General features: G+C 39.3%; 1 protein-coding gene across 1 annotated transcript; it reads left to right on the plus strand.

The window, feature by feature from the left end:
• Nucleotides 1-1,591: 1,591 nt before the first annotated feature.
• WDR1 (WD repeat domain 1) lies at nt 1,592-20,677 on the plus strand. The gene is made up of 15 exons (XM_041402770.1): nt 1,592-1,832; nt 2,085-2,206; nt 6,045-6,135; nt 8,904-9,051; nt 10,461-10,641; nt 12,438-12,515; nt 13,190-13,270; nt 13,389-13,622; nt 14,549-14,636; nt 15,511-15,667; nt 16,304-16,391; nt 17,399-17,509; nt 18,002-18,175; nt 19,289-19,433; nt 19,723-20,677. Exons 1-15 carry the CDS (start codon nt 1,817-1,819, stop codon nt 19,830-19,832), a joined length of 1,824 nt encoding a protein of 607 aa, XP_041258704.1. The 5' UTR covers nt 1,592-1,816; the 3' UTR covers nt 19,833-20,677.
• The last annotated feature ends 517 nt before the right edge of the window (nt 20,678-21,194 follow it).

Consider the following 21,194-nt stretch of genomic DNA (forward strand, 5'->3'; position numbering starts at 1 on the left):
GGATGTGAGCAGAGGTCAGTGCTTTAAGAAACTACAAAGGCAACCCTTACAAGGAAGGAAAGTATCTTCAATGAACTAATGTAGTTGCAAAAATGTAAACATGTAAGAGGGCATGTAAGAAGAGGTAATACAGCTTTGGGGCACAAAAACAAAAACAGAAAAACAAACTTATGGCCAATTTAGACTCTGCTTTGTCTTTAGCATGAAATGTTGACATAATAAATACATAAAGATTCATGCATTTCTAAAAGATCCAAGGGGGTGAGGAAAAAAAAATGCTGGTCTCATATGGATCACTTAATTTTTATTGGCATATGATATGGTAATTATCCAAGGAAAATGCAGGTCTTTGAACATTGAATAAGGGAAAATCCAAATACATTTAGCAGAGAAGTGAAAAATACAAAAATCTGTTGCAACAATCCCAGTGTAATCAAGTGCAGGCTTCACTGCTCCTTGAGCAGAATGGCTGCATAAGCCGACTCAGGACAGGTTCTTGAGAAATTTCAGCATCCTTTCACCCTGAAATGCTTACCCCGCTCTGCATGAAGGCTTTACACCCCTGCACTGCAGTACTGATTCTTCCTGCATTTGAGAACCCAAAGCTTTTCCCCTCCCCAACCAGTTCTCCCAGCCCCCAAAGGAGATTCCCACAGGGCTCCCCCATGCCTGTTTTACAGGTCAGTGGGCCAAGAGCACACCAAAAGCTTTGCTCTTTTTATATTCTGTATTCACATGCTGGGCAAGGCAGTCCTGTCATACCCATCTATCCTGATGCTTTTTTCCTGTTCTATAGGAGAAGACTCACTCACTTTACAAATGAGCTGATTGTACACGTGATTAATATAATTAATATTATTAATATTATTAATATTAGAGAGACAGAAGAATTCAATTTATCCAAAGTCATATAGGAAACATGAATGGCTGTATGTTGTTCAGCTTAATTTAAACAGCCATCCAACTTGGCCTCAGGGGACAACTCAGGTGATAAAGTTAGTTTGTGAAGTACCTCAGCAGCATCTGGAGTTGAATGGCATAAAACTATAGGATATGATAATTGTAAATATATAAGTGATGAAGACTGATGTTAAAGGCAATACTGACTGCGGACAGGAATTGCCTTCCCAAGAGCTCTGTGAGAGGAGGAACTCGGGGACCTGCATAGCCTCTCCCGCAGGAGGTCACTCCAAAGACTCAGCCCGCGCTGACAAGGACGATGGCTCCCCACCAAAACCAAAGCTCTGTCGCCGCGGTAGCGCAAGGAACGCTCCCGGCACCCCAACAGCGGTGGCCGGGCCGGAGCCCGCCCAGAGCCGCCTCTAGGGACCCGCGGGAGCCAGCGGCGGCACGGGGCGGAGCGGCGCCGGGAAAGGGCCGGCAGCGGGCGGAGGGGCTCGCCCGGGCTGCTGCTCGCACACCGCGGAGCCCCCGAGCCTGCCCCTGCCCGTCCCGCCGGTGGCTCCCGTGATCCCCGCGGATGTTCCCCGTGCCCGCTATCAGTTCCCCGATCCCCACAGATATCCCCCGTGCCCGCTGTCAAAATTGAATGCCATTGCCGGGCCTGGCCGAGCCCACGGCATTTCCGGGGGAGGGCGCGCGGCGCGGGCTGGCGGGGAGCGGCGCGGCGCGGCGCGAGCAGAGTTGACTATATATGGTCAAAGGCAGCGGAGAGCGGCGCGCGGCGCGGGCGCTTCCTGGTTCGCGCCGCGGGGCCGAGCGGGGCTGAGCGGCGGCAGCGGAGCCACAGAGCCCGGCCCGGCCGCGCCCGCCGCCCTTCCCTGCCCGAGCCTGCCGCCCTAACAAGTGGGCGAAGATGCCGTACGAGATCAGTAAGCTGGCGGGGGCGCCGGGGCGGGACGGGGACGGGGACGGGAGCCCCGCGGGCTGCGGACCCTCGTGCGGCCCCGCGGATGGCGCGGACCGGCGGCGCCGCAGCCCGCTGACAGCAACAAGTGACGGCGGCTGCCGGCAGGGCAGGGCGTGTGCCCGTAGCGGGGAGGCATTAAGCCCCTTCCTTATATTTTGATTTAAAAAAAAAATATTATTATTTTTATGCCCTTTCTTATTTTATTTTTCCATAGAAAAAGTGTTCGCCAGCCTTCCACAGGTTGAACGAGGCGTTTCCAAAATTATTGGAGGTGATCCTAAGGGCAACAATTTTCTCTATACCAATGGAAAATGTGTCGTCATCAGAAACATTGATGTAATGTATCTTGATTTATTTTGTTTTTCTAGTGTGACGCTTTCGTGAAGTTTCATTTTGTCTCCCTGCCCCTCCTTTAACAGCCTGTGCTTCATTCAGTCTTGGCGATTTCAATCGAGGTCGCAGATCCGTGATCAGCAGCGGGGGAATAAGTAGAGTGCATGACTCAGGCATAAAACCATAGGCAGCGACTATAAAAACATGTAGAAAATCTCGGTAAAATGTGCAATTCTTTCCGTCTTCGCATAGGACTTAAGAGATGAGAGACTGGTATATTCTGGTTGGCCCTGTTTATCTTCTTAGGTATCACTATTATGAAGTTGAGTGCTGTGTTTGCCTAATAAATGAACTCTTCCCTCTTTGCTGTTTGGGGCCCTTTTCCTTTCAGGGAAGCATGTAAATACTTGCAAACCTGTATCTTTAAACGTGTTATTCTTCAGCTTCTTTGCCCCCCCAGCCAGCCCCAACTCCAAGAATCAAAAGAGTTATGAATTGCTGGACTCCATGACGAGCTGGGTGCAAGTTCTCAGCACTGCACACAGGGAATTTTGCTCATCGATTAAATATTAGAATGCCCCAGTTAATGTTTTCAGTAGTGTGGAGGTTTGGGTTTGTTTTTTTTTCCTCTGGTGCTAACTAGAGAAATGTTAAGAGAGTTATTTGAATGAATTCTTTTCAAAGATGGCATCCCTTTGAAAAGTGTGGAGGAAGCATTGCATGTTTAGGCCACTGTCTTGCTATTGGTTTTTAAAAAACAAATTTTTTCAAAGTGATTGCTTGTTCTTTAGAAATCAAATTCTCCCCTAGGTTTACTTTCCTATTGCAGATTTGGCCTGCAGCAGGAAGGGCTGCAGGGGGAGGGGCAGGACATACCTCTGGAATTTTTAGGTCTCCACAACAATGGATTTGTTTATGGCTGCTCCTGTAAATCACCTTTGTAAACTGAGCTGTTTCCCTGTTTTACCTCATCATCCCCACTAAATTCAGTCATTTCTTCATTGTCATGCCATAATAGATAAGTGCTACTAATAACTTAATTCCTTGCAGATTTCTTGATTGCTATCAGTTTTAAATTCATCCACTTAAAACCAAAAGTAAGCTTACACTCTGGTTTCAGTGTGTCGCTGCAATGCCTTTGCAAGTGTGTTTTGCTCTCGGTATCAAGAAAAGTTCGAGTTTCTGAAACCAGAAGCCCCAGTTAAACCCTGTAATGGCACTCAGTGTGATGAGAGAAGAGGGAAGAGCCACTCTGCTTACGTTACAGTTTCTGACCAAGTCGTGAATGCTGACCTTTTCCCTTGTACTGTCATTAATGCTCTTCTGACCCTGTTTTGGAGGTTAAATCGGAAGAAAGCAATTTGCTTTACCTGAATCAGCTCACTGAGGATTAGGCCAGTCCAAATGGGAGCCCCAGCGTGAGCTGGGGGGTGTGGGGGACACGGTGACCTGAGAACAGGCAAGGTGGGATTGTGGGAATTCACATTCAAACTGTTTAAACTCTCAAGGGAAGGTGAGAATGGAAGTCACGAATCCTTAGGGTTTATGGTGCAGTTCGTGCTGATACGCAGATTTACCCAACTGACAAGGGAAGTTTGCTACTGTTAATAATTGACAGGCGACTACAGAATATATTGTAGCAGTAACACAAAAACTGACCAACGCCTGTGCTATGGCTTTTGTGTGGAGAATGCTGCAGTTTGTAACCTGACTGGCAAGTGTGTCCACTCTTAGTTAAGATCTCTGCCTTCTTTGGGCCGTATAGCAGCCTCTCTAATAGTTTGCAACAACAAACTGAAAATGCTGGGGGGGGTCTGTGTATAGTCCCTCCATGAGCGGTTCTCCAGTAAAATGGTTGTGCTCTAATTAAAAAAAAAAAACCGGCTCATCAAAATGCAGTGATCACCTTTCTCCTTAAGTCTAAAGCTATCTAGCATTAGCTAATCAGATGAATATAGCATTCAGGGTTAATGCTTGATCTCTGAGCATGATCTAGAGATTTCCTTAAAGTAGTTCTGGAGCAGTGCTGGAAAAGATCTGTGAGAAACACTAATGATGTTTTTAAGGTTTCATACTTCATTAATATTTTATCTTCATGAGTCTAACACTACTTTGAAGGTTGGAACTGAAACTGCTCACTTTCATATGTGGCTCTGGTTTCAGTGTTTGACATAAGCCACATAAGCTTGCTGCTGGTTTAATCTAGGTACTACATTTGTCTCAGCTCACACTATAATTTTCTCCTTAAATATCATTTTAGAAGTGGTTTTTGGGGGTTGGGCCTGATACAAAAAACATGCAAGTTAGGAAACTGACTTTACAAGCAGCAATAATACTACTGAATAAATAATGTACAGTTTGACAACCCTAACTTACTATCTGGTTTCTGGAATCTATATACCATATCTTAAATTTGGGTTTTTATCTTTCATATAACCCTTTAAGTTAGTCTCTCAGCTTAGTTTCCTGGGCTCTTGGAGATTGTTGCTGTAAAATGGCACTTACCATGCCATGAATAGCAACATGCAGTGGGATGTGAGCTCCCTGACCATGTAGGTGATGCAGATATAGAATTGGGAAAACATTGTCTTGTCTTGCTTAGATGAAATCCAGTTGGACACAAAATGAAGAGGGATGTGCATATAAGGCACTCAAGCAATGCATAAAAGCAGGAATGAAAAAGAGTTCCTTTTTGCATGAGCAAGCTGAATTCTGTCTCCTGAGATGTAACAGTAGTGCAGCAGCAAGAACTCTTGTGAGCAGGAGACTGCTTTCTAACACAGAGCGGGTGTTTTAGTTTTTGCTGATTGGATGTCTGAGTCATACCATAACATCAGGTGGTTTTCTGGTTCAATTGAATAAATCTGTATTAATTATAGCAGTTAAAATGGAATTTTGTTTTGATCATAGGAGTCAAGTTTCTGGAGCTGGAGCAAACCTGTTAAGTAGTAGAAAAATATTTCTAAAGAGTAGCGTATTACTATTGTAGCATATGTACACTGTAATTGAGAGGGGTGCAGAATGACTTTTTTGTACAACTAATTTGACAGCAGTTTTTTGCCTTGATGTCAACCTTTTTTTGGTTTGTGTGGTGCCTCTCTTGTATAATACTACTGATTTGCTGAGACACATTTCATTTTATTGTCCAACCTGAAATATCTGAAATATTATGTCTGAAAACATAAATTATACTATAGAGATAAAATTATGATGGAGTGGCAGTGAATTTCTTCCAGGATTCCTGTACAACTCTTGATACCAGGTCTTCTGGCTTTTAAGCAGATTGCAATTATCTAGAAAGAGCAAGCCTAGCACATCTCATTGGTTTTTGAGTGATTTTGGGTACATGGTGATGATTAACAGCCACGTGTTGTGGTTGACTGCAGACTTAAGTTTCATACTTGACTACAGTAGAATTTTAGATGTGTGCTGCGAAGCACAGCTCGTTATTTAATATTCTGCTTGAGTAACTGCTTCATCCCTGGGCTAGCTCTAAAGAAAGAGAGCCTGATGCTTGGCCTGTTATTTTGGAGAGTGTTTTTCTACTATTCAGCAGGTATTGGAGAAGAAAGGGTCCCAGCACTTCAGGCTTCCTTAAGAGGAAATCCTTTTTGTGTCAGTTGTTAGAAAGTAGTGTGTTGCTTCAGTGGTACAGCAGTGTTCTGCAATGTGTACTGCACTTCTCACTTTTAGACAGTTCCCCAATTTAATCTGGAAGGCAGGGTTTGAGAGAAAGGAATGCAGGGAGAAATTATGAATTTTATTGTTGAATTTCTGATTTTATTCTTTCAAAAATGAGGAAGTACTACTTTGTAACTTTTTTCTTTCCCCTTTAAAATAGAATCCTGCAATTGCTGACATCTACACTGAGCATGCCCACCAGGTTGTAGTTGCCAAGTATGCTCCTAGTGGATTCTACATAGCATCTGGAGGTATAGTATCCATGTGCATAAGATGTGTGGACAGAGCTGTTAAAGTTACTGGCAAAAGCACAGTAACACTTTGTGTGTGTGTGGAATATGCAGTCAATGGGATGTGCTTGGGTGAACTTAGGTACACATCTTCTGTCCTTGTTCCTCTAACGTCTTTCTCAGGCAGTGAGCTTAGTGACATTCTTGGTCTTTTTAAAATGTAGTATTTCAATAAAGAATCTGTAAATGAACCCTAAATACTTAGTGTGTAAATGCAATAGTGAAAAGTTATTTCTGAAATACAGAGCTGTTGTTTGTGATATTGATAAACTTTGATTCTTTCTAGGCTGGGGGGGGGATTCTAAAACAGTGTGTACTGCTTTCTTTTCCCTTCTTCCTGACCAAACTTGGTAACATTTATTACTTTTGTTACTTTTTAGCCTGAATTAAAAAAGCTTCCCTTGGCAAGTTAGCAGGGAAAGAGGCTGAGTCTCAGTTTCCATGTAATGCATAGGAATCAATAGTGTGAGGACATGTAACATGAATTTTTACAGTGTAAATTTTCTGTGTTATAGGAGTTTTTGACTACCAAAGAACGAAACAAACATTTTTTAATAGAAGCTTGCATCAAATAATTGATTTTTTTTCAGGAGGGCTGGTATACAGTGAAGAATATTGATAAATACAATACTGTAACTTGTATTACTCACAAAGACTTGCAGCTAAAATACAGAGTTTTTAAAAAATGCTTGCCATTGTCTATTAGAAGTGCTTCAGAAACATGTAATGTGCCCAAATAAATGTGTTTTCTAAGTAATATATCTGAAAATAAAACATTCTGAGCCCCTTAGAAAGGAAGCACAGATTCCTGCAAAGGTCTTAGTAGAATGGGAGTTTCTCTTTCAGCAATTTCAAGGGAACTGTATTTTTTTAAGTGTAAAATGTCCTGTCCTTCTCAGTTTCCTTCATATCAGAAAGCTATATTAGAATTAGTATTTTTGGAGTACTGGGGAACCTTTAAGAACACTGATAGCAGAGCTTTTTTTTTTTTTTTCCTTTTTCTCACATTCTTGTCTGAAAGGGATCACAGCCAGGATTTTCTTGGCTCAGTCTTGTGTGTGGACCATGTGTCAAATTGAATACCCTCTTAAAATCCAGTTTGCATTCTGTATTGTACAAACTTGGTGCTCTAGGTTTGTGCAGCACTTAATACTCAGAATAACTAATTTTTTCTTGTAGTCTTTTAGATTTCCAGTCCTTTGTAAAAGTACAGTAGTAGGTACTGTGCTAGGGAAGTATTTGGTTTATTTTTGTCATACTCAAGTGAAAGAGTTTAGGTTGCAATATTTCCCTTAAAAAGTGTCTTCTGTGTGTCATTTATAAATAGTTTTGTGATAGTGCTGAGTGATGGGTTCTGAAGATAGATGACCAGGCTGTTTAAGCTGTTTCTAAGTATAACATGTAAGATTCATTTCTCTGTCTATAAATCTGCATTAGCCATGCAGCCTGCATTAATACTTCATGTGCTTCATGAGACAGGCCTTTGGCATTATGCTTTTGGCTTTTATGGTAATTTCTCTTATTGCAGTTGTAGCAGATGTAGTAATGGGAGATACTGCAAAGTTAAAGCTCTGTGTCTTATCTGTTAATAGATGGAGAAAACAATTAGATTCTAAAGTCCACATTAAAATTCTGCTTCAATAACAAATTCTCTCTGTAAAGTTCTGAATCTGTCATTTTAGCAGAAGTGAAGATGAGTCTATGACCAGGTCCCAAAGATGCAGGATGGCTGTGTGTTTAAATTGAATTGTAAAGATGCACCAGTAAATGGTGAACAGAATTTAGGCATTTTGCTGAGGTGAAAGATGCATATTTTAGCACGTGGTTTATTCTAAAACAGTGGCTTTTTTGAAGGGTACAATACACACAGACTTTGCTGTGTGGGCTTCATTAGAGATGTGTAAATTTGTCTGTGTATAGAACAATTCCTCCGGTTACAATCCTGACAATCCTGCACCACAGTAATTGTTCTGAATAGCTCTTGGGTTTTACAGTACTCAGTGGAAACAGTGACCCAGGGAGCTTTCATTATCTTAAGTCTTAAATTGTTAACTGCTTGTGCCATGTCTGCTGCTTTTGACATTACTGTTCCTGAATATTCTGTTGCATTCCTGTCTAGTATTCCAGATAGTGCAGGCATCCACACCATTAAGTGTGTACATGCTTCTGCATAGAAAAAGTACACTTACGTGTACGAATTGAGTTCTGTGAGCAGAAATTTCTTTGTACATTACACATGCCTGGTACTTGTATGCAAAACAGGACTAATTGTAGTACATCAGCCACTGTCCACTGGACTGCTCCCTTCTTGTTAGGTGTAGGGTGGCTTATTTCCCAGTGAAGGGTCAGTGAGCTGTCTTGTAGCTGCTGGGCAGGGGGGCTGGGCTGGCTTGTTCTTTGTGTAACAGATACTTAACACATACCAGCTGATAACATTAAATTTCCTGTTCTCTTACTGTGGAGTTTCGTCTGCAAATGCTTTCTCAGTCTGTGGTATTTGGTGCTGCATGTCTTGAATCATAATACCTGGTTAAAAACCTAATTTGTTGAAAGGGATATAGGCTTCAGCATTCCTAAATAAAGAGATTTGTAGTAGTTGTAATGGGGTAAGGTAGTAGGTCCCTAGTACAAGTCTTCAGTGTAGCTGAAAATCTGTACTCTGGCAGATTGATGAGTCATGTGACTGAGTCATGCTGGAACAATAGTTATATTCTGTTTTATTATGGCAGATGTCTCTGGAAAGCTGAGAATCTGGGATACTACACAGAAGGAACACCTACTGAAGTATGAGTATCAGCCGTTTGCAGGAAAAATAAAGGACCTTGCATGGACTGAAGACAGCAAGAGAATTGCTGTGGTTGGAGAAGGAAGGGAAAAGTGAGTAATCCTTTTGTGTTTGTGTGTGTGTTTATACATAGATACATGCATTTACTGTAAACCTCTGCATCCTAACAAAGCAAGTTCCTTGCAGAAAGCTTTTACTTCTTAGTGGAATTAAGTTCATTGCTTTTTCCCTGTCTTGAATTCAAGTTGTGTTGTTCTGCAGCAATATTTTCTATGTAGTGTTTGACAGCTTTAAATAAGTTGGAAAACACAGTTCCGTTACAATTGATTCGTTTAAAAATTGTATGGGACTTGTTTCTTAGAGGTAGGTCAGTATTACATTCAAGGGTAGCTGTTTGGTGGTTTTTTTTTTTCCATCAAATTCTGATAGGGTAGGAATGGGTAACAAGATTTTTTTTCCCCTCTTCCTTCACTTATTGGACTCATGGTCTTAGTCAATTGATTGAATAAGAGTTAAAAAAAAAAAAAGTGTGTCTGAATTTTCTCCTTTGGTAACATGTCTATATTTTTAGGTCTTATTATGGTAGTTTAATGAAAGGACAATAAGCAGTTGTCCTTTACCTGACCAAATGAGATGCCAGTTTAGGTTTGTGTCCTCCATTTAATGTTCAAAGACTGTCAGAACTTTTAAAGCATAGTACAGACCAGGTAATCTTATGCCTAAAGGGCTGAAAAGCATCGTGTGGTGCTGCTCCCTAGTCCCCTGCACCATTTTTTAATCCTTGTCGTGTATTGTGTCCTTGAAAGAGACTCTTTGTCCTCCATTGCTCCCTCTGCCTCATATCCCCCTGGGTAGATACAATGTGAGTTTGCTCTCCTTCTTAAAAACATGGCCAGCTTCCTATTAGGTGAATGCACTTTCAGTCTAGAATATTGTTGAAGGGATTCTAAAGAAGTCCTTTCAAATAACAATGCTCTGGCAGTTTAGTGCCTCGGTATTGGGGCTTTTTTTAAAGTGATTTAGAGCAAGAACTGTCAAAAAAGCTTTTAAAACTCTTCTTCCTTAAACCTTTAAGTAATAATATTTATAAATTATTAGATGGTACCCAATCTAAGCTAAATAGATAACTGTGATCCAATATCATTGTTATCCTAGCTTTCTGCAGTCTGTGTTGTGGCTAGGCAGATGGAGTAATTTACTGCTTTCTTTTATAAACCAACAGTCTTAGTGAGGAATGTACATTGGATCTCTGAATTTGAGAAGCTTTATATGCAAAACCTGGTTGTCCCCGTCAGCAAACGTCTCCTATTGAACATTAGAATCTCTCACCAGCAAGATCTCAAATAGCCTTCAGGGAACTATGATGCACTTGCATGAGATTAATGAGATGACCTAATTTCTTTTCTTTGGGTGCACTCAAATCTGCAGTTTGCAGATGTTCAAGGAGTTAATCTACGTGTAACTTCTATGAATTGTAGTTATTGTGTGCTTTTCTAACTAGATTTGGAGCAGTGTTCCTGTGGGATAGTGGCTCTTCGGTTGGGGAGATTACTGGGCACAATAAAGTGATCAACAGCGTGGACATGAAACAAACGAGACCGTATCGGCTGGCGACGGGCAGCGATGACAACTGTGCTGCCTTCTTTGAGGGACCGCCATTCAAGTTCAAGTTTACACTAAGCGTGAGTTCAAGTTTAGATGTGGCTCTGTTAAACTGTGCAGTTTCCACCAAGCTTGCAGGTCTTATCACAACTAGCTGTTAGAAGTTCTCAGTTCCCCCTTTGAAGCATAGCTGGTGTCAAGTGGCTTTCCTAAAACCATGTATAACTAAATGTTCGTGTCAGGCCAAGAAAGCCAAAATAAATGGTTGGTTAAAAAGAGAACCTGAAACAGTTTTTCCAGTATTCTTTTTTCATTGTCACTAAGCTATGGAAGGGATGAAGTAGGCTGTTTTGTTGGCTCTGTTGGTGCTTTCAGAGCTCTGTTTCCCCATGCGGATGTGTGTAGAATTTCTTGAAGCTTTCCATGGTGTTTGATTCAAGAAATGTTGTGATTCTTAATGTAATTTTCCAATCTGATAAAGAGTGCTCAAATCTGAAATTCCAGGGCCACTTAGAAAGGGTGAGTGTAGATGTTTTAAACCACAACTTGACTTCTATTTCATGAATAGGTATGTAACTTGTGTGGTCAGTTTTCTGTTTCCTTTTAACTTTGTTTCTTATTCTAATTGTTACAATCTCTTACATGAAACAAAGGCTGGAACTACCACAGTGAAGGTATTCATTGTTGCTTAAGGCCAAAGAAAATAAGGCACAAGCTTCTGCAGCTTTGATGGCAGGAGATCTCTTGCCTCAAAAAATTACTATAAAGATACTGGATGTTATTGCAGTAGTAGATTCAAAATGTTTAGTTTGTGTTTTAGTTTTAAAAGCAGTGTAGTAGGCCTTTTATTTTCTTACACATGAGCCTTGAGTAGTCTTCACATGCTGACTTTAGTAAGGACTCCATTCCAATTCTAGAAAAGGAATTGTTTTGAGCTCTACGATCCAATGAAATGATGTAGTTGCCTAATATATTTCTGAACTTAAGCTGATACTTGCATTTTGCTAAGCTGGTTCTTTTAGAACTCTGAAGTCCAAATTGCTTACCAGTGCTGCTTAGACTGGTATGTGATGCAGTCTTCCTTTTAAAGTGATATTTGGGTTGATATATGGGATTCTGGTATGGGCTGTTACATGGTTTAAATTAGAGCCTGCAGTATCATCGGGGACAAAAAGTTATAGTTGGTGGAAGTAGGTTAGAACCTGCCTTCCATATTACTAAAAATAGTCTTCCAAATCTCTCTGCATGGGAGCTTTGGCCTCATTGTGGTGCTTCCCTATTTAACCTGTGTTTTTTAGTTTGCATGGTTTGAATAGTCTCCTACTTGTAAATAGTCTATTTGGGGAGCACACATCAGTCTTGCCTCATTACTTCACAGAACTACCACTAATGTAGTCTCCCAGGAACGGAATTTTAGAAAAATAGTGACTTACTCCTCATGCCTGTGCTTTTTTTTCCTTTTGCAATAACAAGGATAAAATACTCTTGGTGTGTATAAAACTCACTGTGCAATGAAGTGAGAGTTGAAATCTGGAGAATGTTGCAGAAGAAGTCAGTCATCTCATGTTTGTAGGCTGTATCTGACTTTTTAGTACTTTGCCCTGAAACTGGGTAGTCATTCTTCTGGTATGCACTGAGTTGTTTTAACTGCTTCAGTAATGATGTCACAGTGTCTTCCCTGGACTGTTCTTGGCCCCATGATTCTCTTCAGATAGAGGCTAAACTTGGCTCATAACAATTCTCTACAGCAAGCATCTCCTACACAGCTAATTTATGGTTCATGTGTAAGAGAACTTCATTGTTACTAGATTGTCTTCTGTGTAAAATGGTCTGTTCATTTTTTGTTTGCTGATTTTTACTTTTTTTTTTTCTATAGGACCATACACGGTTTGTGAACTGTGTGAGGTTTTCTCCTGATGGGAACAGATTTGCTACAGCTAGTGCAGATGGGCAGGTAAAACAAGGAACTCTTTTAATACTGATTTTAGCATGATATTTTCTTGTGCATTTTGGGCATAGGTTTAGTATTGTAAAATCCATGTTACTTCTTTTTTATGCCACAAGTTTAAACTTTTAACTATCCTCCTGTAAATCTGTAATAACTGATGGGTGGTTGTAACCAGACTATTCTTACTCAGTTTCTTTCCCCATTCCATCTTCCTAGCATCCTCTTACAGGTTATTTTGACAGGAACACATTGGACTTTTGGAATATGTGTGTTATGATCCTGAGAGGTCTAGGTGAAATAGTGAATTCAAAGATAGCAACCCACCTTCATATGTACTCCCTACTGATAAGGGCAGGTTGACAATGACTCTTTTACCATAGGTAGCTTGTCCTTCTCAGCGGGTAGACTCCATGATAGCAGTGCTAAGCAGCTGCCATCACAGTAGGAGTCAAAACTGTAACATTTTCCAGAATTTCAAATGTCTGGATTCAAAGTACAGGGGACAAGCTGTGATTATTTGCAATTTTCGTCTCAGTTATTTAGTCTTAATTAGTCAGTGCAGCATAGCTTGTGCTTCTCCTTAAAAAGGACTCTAGTGTATCAAAATATCCGATACTGTCTTGGAGTTTTTTCTATTACTGCTTTTCCCTTTAAGTTGTATGTGTTTGTGCTCTTTTAAGATTTTTGTCTATGATGGGAAGACTGGAGAGAAAGTGTGTGCTCTTGGTGGAGGCAAAGCACATGATGGAGGTATTTATGCTGTAAGTATCACTTCATTTGTGCAGATGATCCATAGTGTTTCATTACCCAGTTAATGAACTGCAAAGTCTTGGATTATGAAATGCATTTACTGTCTTGTGTTGACATTTGTTTTTACAGATTAGTTGGAGCCCTGACAGTAGTCAGTTGCTTTCTGCTTCTGGAGATAAAACTGCTAAAATCTGGGATGTTGGTGCTAATTCTGTTGTAAATACTTTTAACATGGGATCAAACGTGTTGGATCAGCAGCTGGGTTGCCTGTGGCAGAAAGACCATTTACTGACTATCTCCCTGTCTGGCTATATCAATTATTTGGACAAGAACAATCCAAATAAGCCTTTGCGTGTCATAAAGGTAGGTTAAAGTTCTGTTACTGCATGAGTTTCTGCAATAAATGACTCGGTGACTGAAGTTGTAAAAACGGAATAGTAACTATTGAAAAATAGCTTTGTTAAATTAGCATTGCCAAATGAGCTGTATGTGACTGTTCCTTGAATTAAGAAGTTACTCTTTACATGGGTGAGACTGTGCTTTGTGCCAATACCCGGACTGATTATTTCATTTTAATTAACGTTCTTGACTTATCTTTTGTTGCAGCTTTTGAGCATTTTTGAGATGAGAGAAGAAATACCGCATAGATTGAGATATCTCTGGTAGTTTTCTTTCTCGCAGAACTAGTGTATTGTGGACAAGGTGATTAGGGTTACCATGCAATTGAACTTTAATTTTAGGATTTAAAGAGTTCATTGACACTAGACTCTCATGGGAACTTGCATTTTTACATGAACTAGAAACAATGTCCCAGATTTTTGTCATCACTGCTGTAATTCTGGAAGTTGGTTTGGGTACATGACCATATTTAGTCCTCTTCCCTGAATCATAAAGTGCCTGAAAGCAGTGATGAAAAGGCTACAAAAGTATTTTGGCTCATCAGGCTAATAACGACATCCATGGTCCTTATTGTTTCTCATCTAGGACATAGCAATAGCAGTTCTATAACAGTTAAATGACTGTAAAATAGTGACTTTTATACTGTGTGACTTCTAATGCTTGGGACATCCATGGTCCTTATTGTTTCTTATCAAGGACATAGCAATAGCTACTATATACAATATATACTATAACAGTTAAATGACTGTAAAATAGTGACTTTTATACTGTGTGACTTCTAATGCTTGTAAATGGCTTGTTATTTCCTGAATAACCTATCATTCTTATCAAATAGGTGTACGTATGTGTTAAAAATTGCTTATCAGTAATTATTTACGTCCCATTCACAGGGTCATAGCAAATCAATTCAGTGTCTTACGGTGCACAAAAATGGTGGAAAGTCCTATATTTACTCTGGAAGTAATGACGGTCATATTAATATCCTTTGAATGATAGTGGTACTTGTTTTAGTCTTATAGTCTGATATGAGACTCATTAGGAGAGGTGAAAGAAAAAGCTTTGCCAAAGACAAAGTTTATTGGATGCAAGTGAATATTTTGTCTGCAGTTATTTTGCTTTCCCCCAATGCCTGTTTTAATGGCTGCCTTCACACTTTCCTGCTAAATATAAGCCAACTCTTAATTTTCAGTTGTTGCTTCTTCATGATAGGTAGCTTGATAGTATGGAGAAGCAAATAAATATATAAATTAGCCTCTTGTAACATCAAGAAAGAGCAATACGTACTTTCCACTTATAACTTTCTGCATATTTTGTCATATTTCCAGCATTCTGAAGCTTATAGTTACAGCTACAGTCCTTTTTCCTGCCTTTAAAATGGTTTCATGTTGGGATAAACGCTTATAAATATAGGTCCTGTTTCTTTTCAGACCTGCAATACAGTGTGAGTAGTTCACATGATGTTACCATATAACATGAGAGAAAGCCAGTGTTACTAGGGATTCTATCTAAAATTCTTTAGAAAGTATTTCGTAGTCTCAGACTTAATGCTAATTACTCCAGTATTTGCTGCCGTTTGTGGTAGGTCACTTAGTTCGCTACAGAACATCAGAGTTTCACTTAATAAATATTATAAGGTTACCCATGGAGCTTGTGGAGTCTCCATCCCTAGAGATACTCAAAACCTTACAGAACCCTGCAGCCCATTGTAGCGGACACCAATTTGAGCAGCAGGCTGGACTTAAACTCAAGAAGTCCCTTCTAACCTTAGCTGTTCTCTCAATTATGTAACTTTTCATGGTGTGGAACCTGACTGCACCAGTATCTTCAAATGTTCCTTAATTCTACTATGCACATTATTGGGATTCTGAAACTGGAGAGAATGATGGCTTTTCTGGGAAAGGCCACACAAACCAGGTTTCTAGAATGGCAGTGGATGAAATGGACCAGCTGGTCACCTGCAGTATGGATGACACTGTGCGCTACACCAACCTTAGCAAGAGAGATTACAGGTTAGTTAAAATGTGGCCTTTTATTGCAGTGTAATTGTTTTACAGCAAGAGTGTTGTTGATTTTACATGGTAAATAAAAATGCTGGAGTTTATTTAGGTTTTATGTTACCGTGGAAACTGTAGAAATTATTACTATACCAACCCTGTGCTTTTTTTCTGACAATGAGAAATGCATCCCAGGCTTTTCAATTTGTTTTATCCCTTCCACGGGTTAGATGAGAGAGACTGTCTTGTATTGGGTGACTTAGTTAAGGGCCTTGGAAGGGTATCTGCTTTGTCATTTGTAAATACTCTGGGACAGTGGAGATAAATGTGGTTAGGAGGAGTGGGACACTGTTTCTTCATGGAAACCAGAATTTAAAGAATCCTGTTAAGATAATCTAGTTAGTTTAAAAATTAAACTGTAGTATAGTAACATTGATTTCAAAGGTGAACTACCTGATCAAGCTAGTAAAGTTTTAAACACAAAACAATAGCAAACTTTGCAGATTAGTAGATGAGAAAATTAAGTTATGCATGTTCTTTATGATTAGTGGGTGATTATTTGAATGGGCAATTTAAAATAATGGTAGACATGGAATAATTTCTTCCTGTTTTGTCCTTCCTGCTTCTTCACCTTGGCGCATCCTCGTCCAGTGGGCAGGATGCTGTGAAAATGGATGTTCAGCCAAAGTGTTTAGCTGTGGGTCCTGGTGGTTATACTGTAGTTTTATGCATTGGACAAGTAAGTATTAACATGCGGATTATCAACTATTGCTGTGTTAATAATGCCATGTATGGTAACACTTAACTTAGTCTGTCATTACCTTGCACAGCTGCAGAATTTCCTAATAAGGCCTATAGGGAACATAATTCAGCAGGATGCTTGATAACCCTTGTCTTTTTGCATCCTGTACCAATGTCACATTTAAATTTCACAAAGTCCTTTGTGTGGATGCATCAGTATTTGTTATCAATGCAGCTTTGTGCTGGAAGGCTAAACCTCAGAATCACTCTCTTGCCAGATCTGTTCAGTGGCAGTTTTGGCAAAAGGATGTTTTTCTCATGCGTTTTATTTTTTTGCAATTAATCCTACTAACCAATTAACTAGTGCTGTTGTACAGCATAAGCAGCTCTAGCTCACTTGTTGCTAGTATGCAGATCACAGAAAACTGGAGACATTGCACTGAGGCTCTCTTGTATCAAAACATTATTAACTTCTAATGATTTATGTTTTCTGCATGGGTGCTGGTTTTGTTTGGGACATTTGATAGTGTTGTTCAATCCTGTTTTCATGTGAAATAATCTCAGTTAACCATAACATGGAACTGGATAGGAAATAGCCTTTAAAGTTTAACACTGCAGCAATAACTTGCTACTAATTTGGTCCTGCCTCCCTCCCTTTAACAATTAACCAGGAAGGGAGTAAGCACTGCTAAAAATACTGGTTTCTCGATGTTTATTTTATGTTCAAACCAAGTGAAGCAAAGCTGAAGGCAATGGAGAATGCACTGTAGTTTAGAACACATCAATACTGCAGTACAGCAGATTTGTTAGTCATCACATCTAGTCATTTCTTCAATTTTTTTTTTTAAGAATTAAACTGTTCCCTTAAGATGAGAATACAATAAACATCAATAAACATCTGAGTTACAAAGGGAAATTTATATTTATGTTTATATTTAGATAAAGTAATAGTTTTATATTAGGTACTTTGAAGAGGGGTCTTAGTTTCTGGTTTTCTGCTTACAGATTGTCTTGATGAAAGATAAGAAAAAATGTTTTGCAATTGATGACCTTGGGTATGAGCCAGAAGCTGTAGCCATTCACCCCACAGGAAGTACAGCAGCAGTGGGAGGAGCGGTAAGGTTGCACTTCCTAAAACTGTACTACTTTGAACACTGGAGCAAGTTACAGAAGTAATATATAAAATAAATATATAAAATAATAGTAGGTGTGTAGTGTTGCGAAATGGTAGGTGACAATTTGTAACAACATCAGTATTGTTGAAGTATGTGTATTTGTTGTTCCTGGGCTTTCATTCCCTGGGTTCTGCCACAATTGTGACCTAAAGTCTGTTTCGCTTCTTTTTAAATTTAATCTTTTTTCCTGTATTTGCTGTTTTGAAATTGCCAAATTGTTTTTATCCAGTGTGCTCTTGGAAGTGGGCAAATTATAGAAAATGGGATTTTTCCACACTTGGTGGATTGTAGTCAGCATGAATGACTGGTTATCTAAACCTTTTCTTAACATAAACACTACCAGACAGAATTAATGCAAAAAGTTTCAGGAACTCCTCTTTGTATTGTAAAATGATTTTTCTACCTTTTCTCCTTCTTTGCTATTAATTTGCAGGATGGGAATGTCCATTTGTATTCAATTCAAGGAACCTCTTTGAAAAGTGATGATAAGACTTTGGAAGCTAAAGGTCCTGTTACTGACCTGGCATATTCTCACGATGGTGCCTTTCTTGCAGTCTGTGATGCAAACAAAGTTGTCACTGTCTTTAGTGTTGCTGATGGCTACGCGGTAAGAACAACTGTTGTAATGAGAGTTGTCTTTGTTTAAAAACAAATAGACTGACAGCTCATGTCTAAATCTGTTGTACTGAAAAACTTTGTAGCTGCTGAGGCTTAATTGTAAATCGTTGTAAATTTGATGTTTCTGTGACTGTCTGTTTATCTGCTATTTTGGGCTAGTACTGGTATTTGCAGCAGCCTGTGTGAACCCTCTGCAGAGCGTAAGAATAGCTGAGGAAATGTGCAGCATGGGTTGGCTGCTGGGAGAGCACTGAAACCCATCTAGTAATAAGTGCATAATTAAAGTAGGGAAGGAGCTGGATTCCCACACACTAGCCATAGTTAAATACAAAAAGTTCCTTTGGATCTGCCAAACCACTAGTTTGTTACTTTGGGATTTTTAAAGGAAATAACAAAATACATGCCAGGTCTGTTAGGGAATTTGTGTGCATTTTTGTAAAATGGAATGTAGACTCAGTTTGATAAGAATCATGCAATACAATAAAATTCAATTACATAAATAAAGCAGATTTGGCAATAAAATTCTGCTGGCTCTGGTACACAGTTCCATGGTAAGGACTAAGCTATGAAAGGGATATGCTGGGACAGGAAATCTTGCTTTATCTGCCAATCTACTGTCTTCTAACAAAAACCCAAAAATTGGGCAATTTACGCTTTTCAGTCAATGCATATCAACCTGTAAACTCCTTAAACTTTGACTAAAACAACACTGAAGTAAAAACACAGGATGGCATTCCACAAATAACATCTCATTTTCCAAGTAGAAATTGAAATAATTTTGCCTTGTGAAACATCTGTGGGATTATTTTGGAAGCCTCTAAATTGCATATACCCTTAACTTATCAAGCTTTCATAGAAAAATGTCTTTGTGGGTTTTTTTTTTACAAAGGGAATTTGTATTTTATTGGCCTACTAAGTATTTAAATAAATCACATAAAATGAAGCCACCGCTTGGTTTACTTCGTGCATCCATCTGCATCTGAGATATACATTGTCTGGAGCCTTGCAGTAGCTTGTTCTGATGCTGCACATTGAAAGCTAGTGATTTCCTGAAGCAGCTTTAACTATTGGAGTAACCTGTGTCGCTCTAATTTTCAAATAGGAGCATAATGTCTTTTACGGACACCATGCAAAAGTTGTTTGCATTGCGTGGTCACCAGACAATGAACACTTTGCTTCTGGAGGCATGGACATGATGGTGTATGTTTGGACTGTGAGTGATCCAGAGACCAGAGTCAAGATACCAGGTATGTTTTCTTCAGCATACTACTTCTGAAAGTTGTCAGTAGTTCTTGGGATCCAACGCTGTCTTGTAGACTAATGGTAAGCAGGCTTTGAATGATCCCAAAGTAATTTAGCCTTTATGTTAATCTCCATCTAGCCACACCAGCTGGCATTCTTCTGTTACTTTTGTAGTAGTTTTAAAATCCAGTATTAGTATTTAATGTAGCTAAAAATCATATTTGTAATGTGTTGAAGTTAGCTTGTCAACCCAGCCTTCCTAACTCTTTTCTGTTACTTTGCACTGCAATACAGATGCTCACAGACTACACCATGTAAGCGGCCTGGCGTGGTTGGATGAACATACTCTGGTAACAACATCCCACGATGCTTCTGTTAAAGAGTGGTCTATCTCCTACAATTGAAATAAGCCCCCTCTTTGGAAGGACCTAATCAGGGACTAGAACTACTGCAGTGGAACATAGCATTTCTTTTAAAAAATCTGTATTGGCCTCTGGGTCTGCTGTCATATCCTCATATCTTTACAGGGTGTTCATATCTGTAATTAAATGTACTTTGAAAGCTTTAGCGAATAACAGTTTGCACATGAAAAGCACTTAAATTATGTCTGGAGCTTAACCTTTGTGCTGAACATTCCAGAGGCAACAGCCAAACAAGTTGGTGTGCAAGGTTCAGGTGCGAAACATTCAAACTCAATCAGTTGTTCTTTTCTAACCAAGAAACGTAAGACTGTACAGCATGAGAGTAATACTTCTCATTTTTTCTAATTACAGAACATTTCTGTACTAACAGTCATAGTAAGAGTATTAGTTGTGGTCTGAAACCAATCAAGCTGTGTGCAGCTACTGTATATTGCTTTGCTTCTCTATACTGCACCAAACTGTTGCCTCAGATTTTCTCCTCCAGATAAGAAGATGGGGTACATACATAATAAACTTTTTATGTATTTCATGTCAAATCTTTGTGGTTTATTTTAAGGTGGAAGTGTGGGATTTTAATGTACTTACTGTTGTGGGTATAATGTTTACAAATAATCATTGTGGCAACTTGTTGCTTCAGAAACACAATTGTTACTTCCATGAATTAAGACTGTCTCGTCATTTCAGTGTCAGAGAAAAGAAATCATTCTGTTTTAAAGATTAAAGATATTTTCTGTTTGAAGGAAAAGCATGTTATTGTTTAAAAAATGCAGTACTTCTACCACCTTTTGGAAAATACAGGAATTAAACAAAGTGAAGTGTTGTTATGACTTAAAGTGATTTTTGAGAAGATGGTGTTTGCTCAGTAAGTTTTATGCCTTTGCATGTGCAGAACAGTTGCATGGAAGCGTTACCTCATGCGAAGAGATCCTGATGTTGTGTTTAGTTCCCTTCTCACACTCCACAATAGGTTTAAGTGATTTGAAGCTAGCAGTCAAACAAGGGTGGAGGAGGACACTCTGATGCAAAGTAGTAGGAAGATTTATTACCATCTCTGATGGCCAAAAAGAGTTGTTGCTGTCTAGAACCTTGGAAAACTTAAAAAATTTTCTCTAAGTCTCTACCACCACCACCGTTTCAGTTGTCTTTGGATTTTATTAAGCTTTCCTTTCTGTGTGGACTCGCGTGTTTTTTTTTTTACCAATCATATTTCTAATGACACTAATTATACAGCAAATAAAATGCTTTTGCTGCTTCTCATACTGTGGCCTATTGCTCAATTGCTGAAAAAAGAAAAGCTGTATAAAAATTAAATGTTTGGTGAAACATCTTTTGAAAAGGAAAAAA

Source organism: Onychostruthus taczanowskii, unplaced genomic scaffold (assembly GCF_017590055.1).
Source record: "Onychostruthus taczanowskii isolate IOZ18803 unplaced genomic scaffold, ASM1759005v1 scaffold2, whole genome shotgun sequence".
Taxonomy (NCBI): domain Eukaryota; kingdom Metazoa; phylum Chordata; class Aves; order Passeriformes; family Passeridae; genus Onychostruthus; species Onychostruthus taczanowskii.

Bases quoted from the DNA above. Each gene is read 5' to 3' on its own strand.
- WDR1 (XM_041402770.1), top strand. The intron at 16,392-17,398 runs GTAAGTATTAAC...TTCTGCTTACAG, and splicing joins TAGTTTTATGCATTGGACAA to ATTGTCTTGATGAAAGATAA. The intron at 17,510-18,001 runs GTAAGGTTGCAC...ATTAATTTGCAG, and splicing joins CAGCAGCAGTGGGAGGAGCG to GATGGGAATGTCCATTTGTA.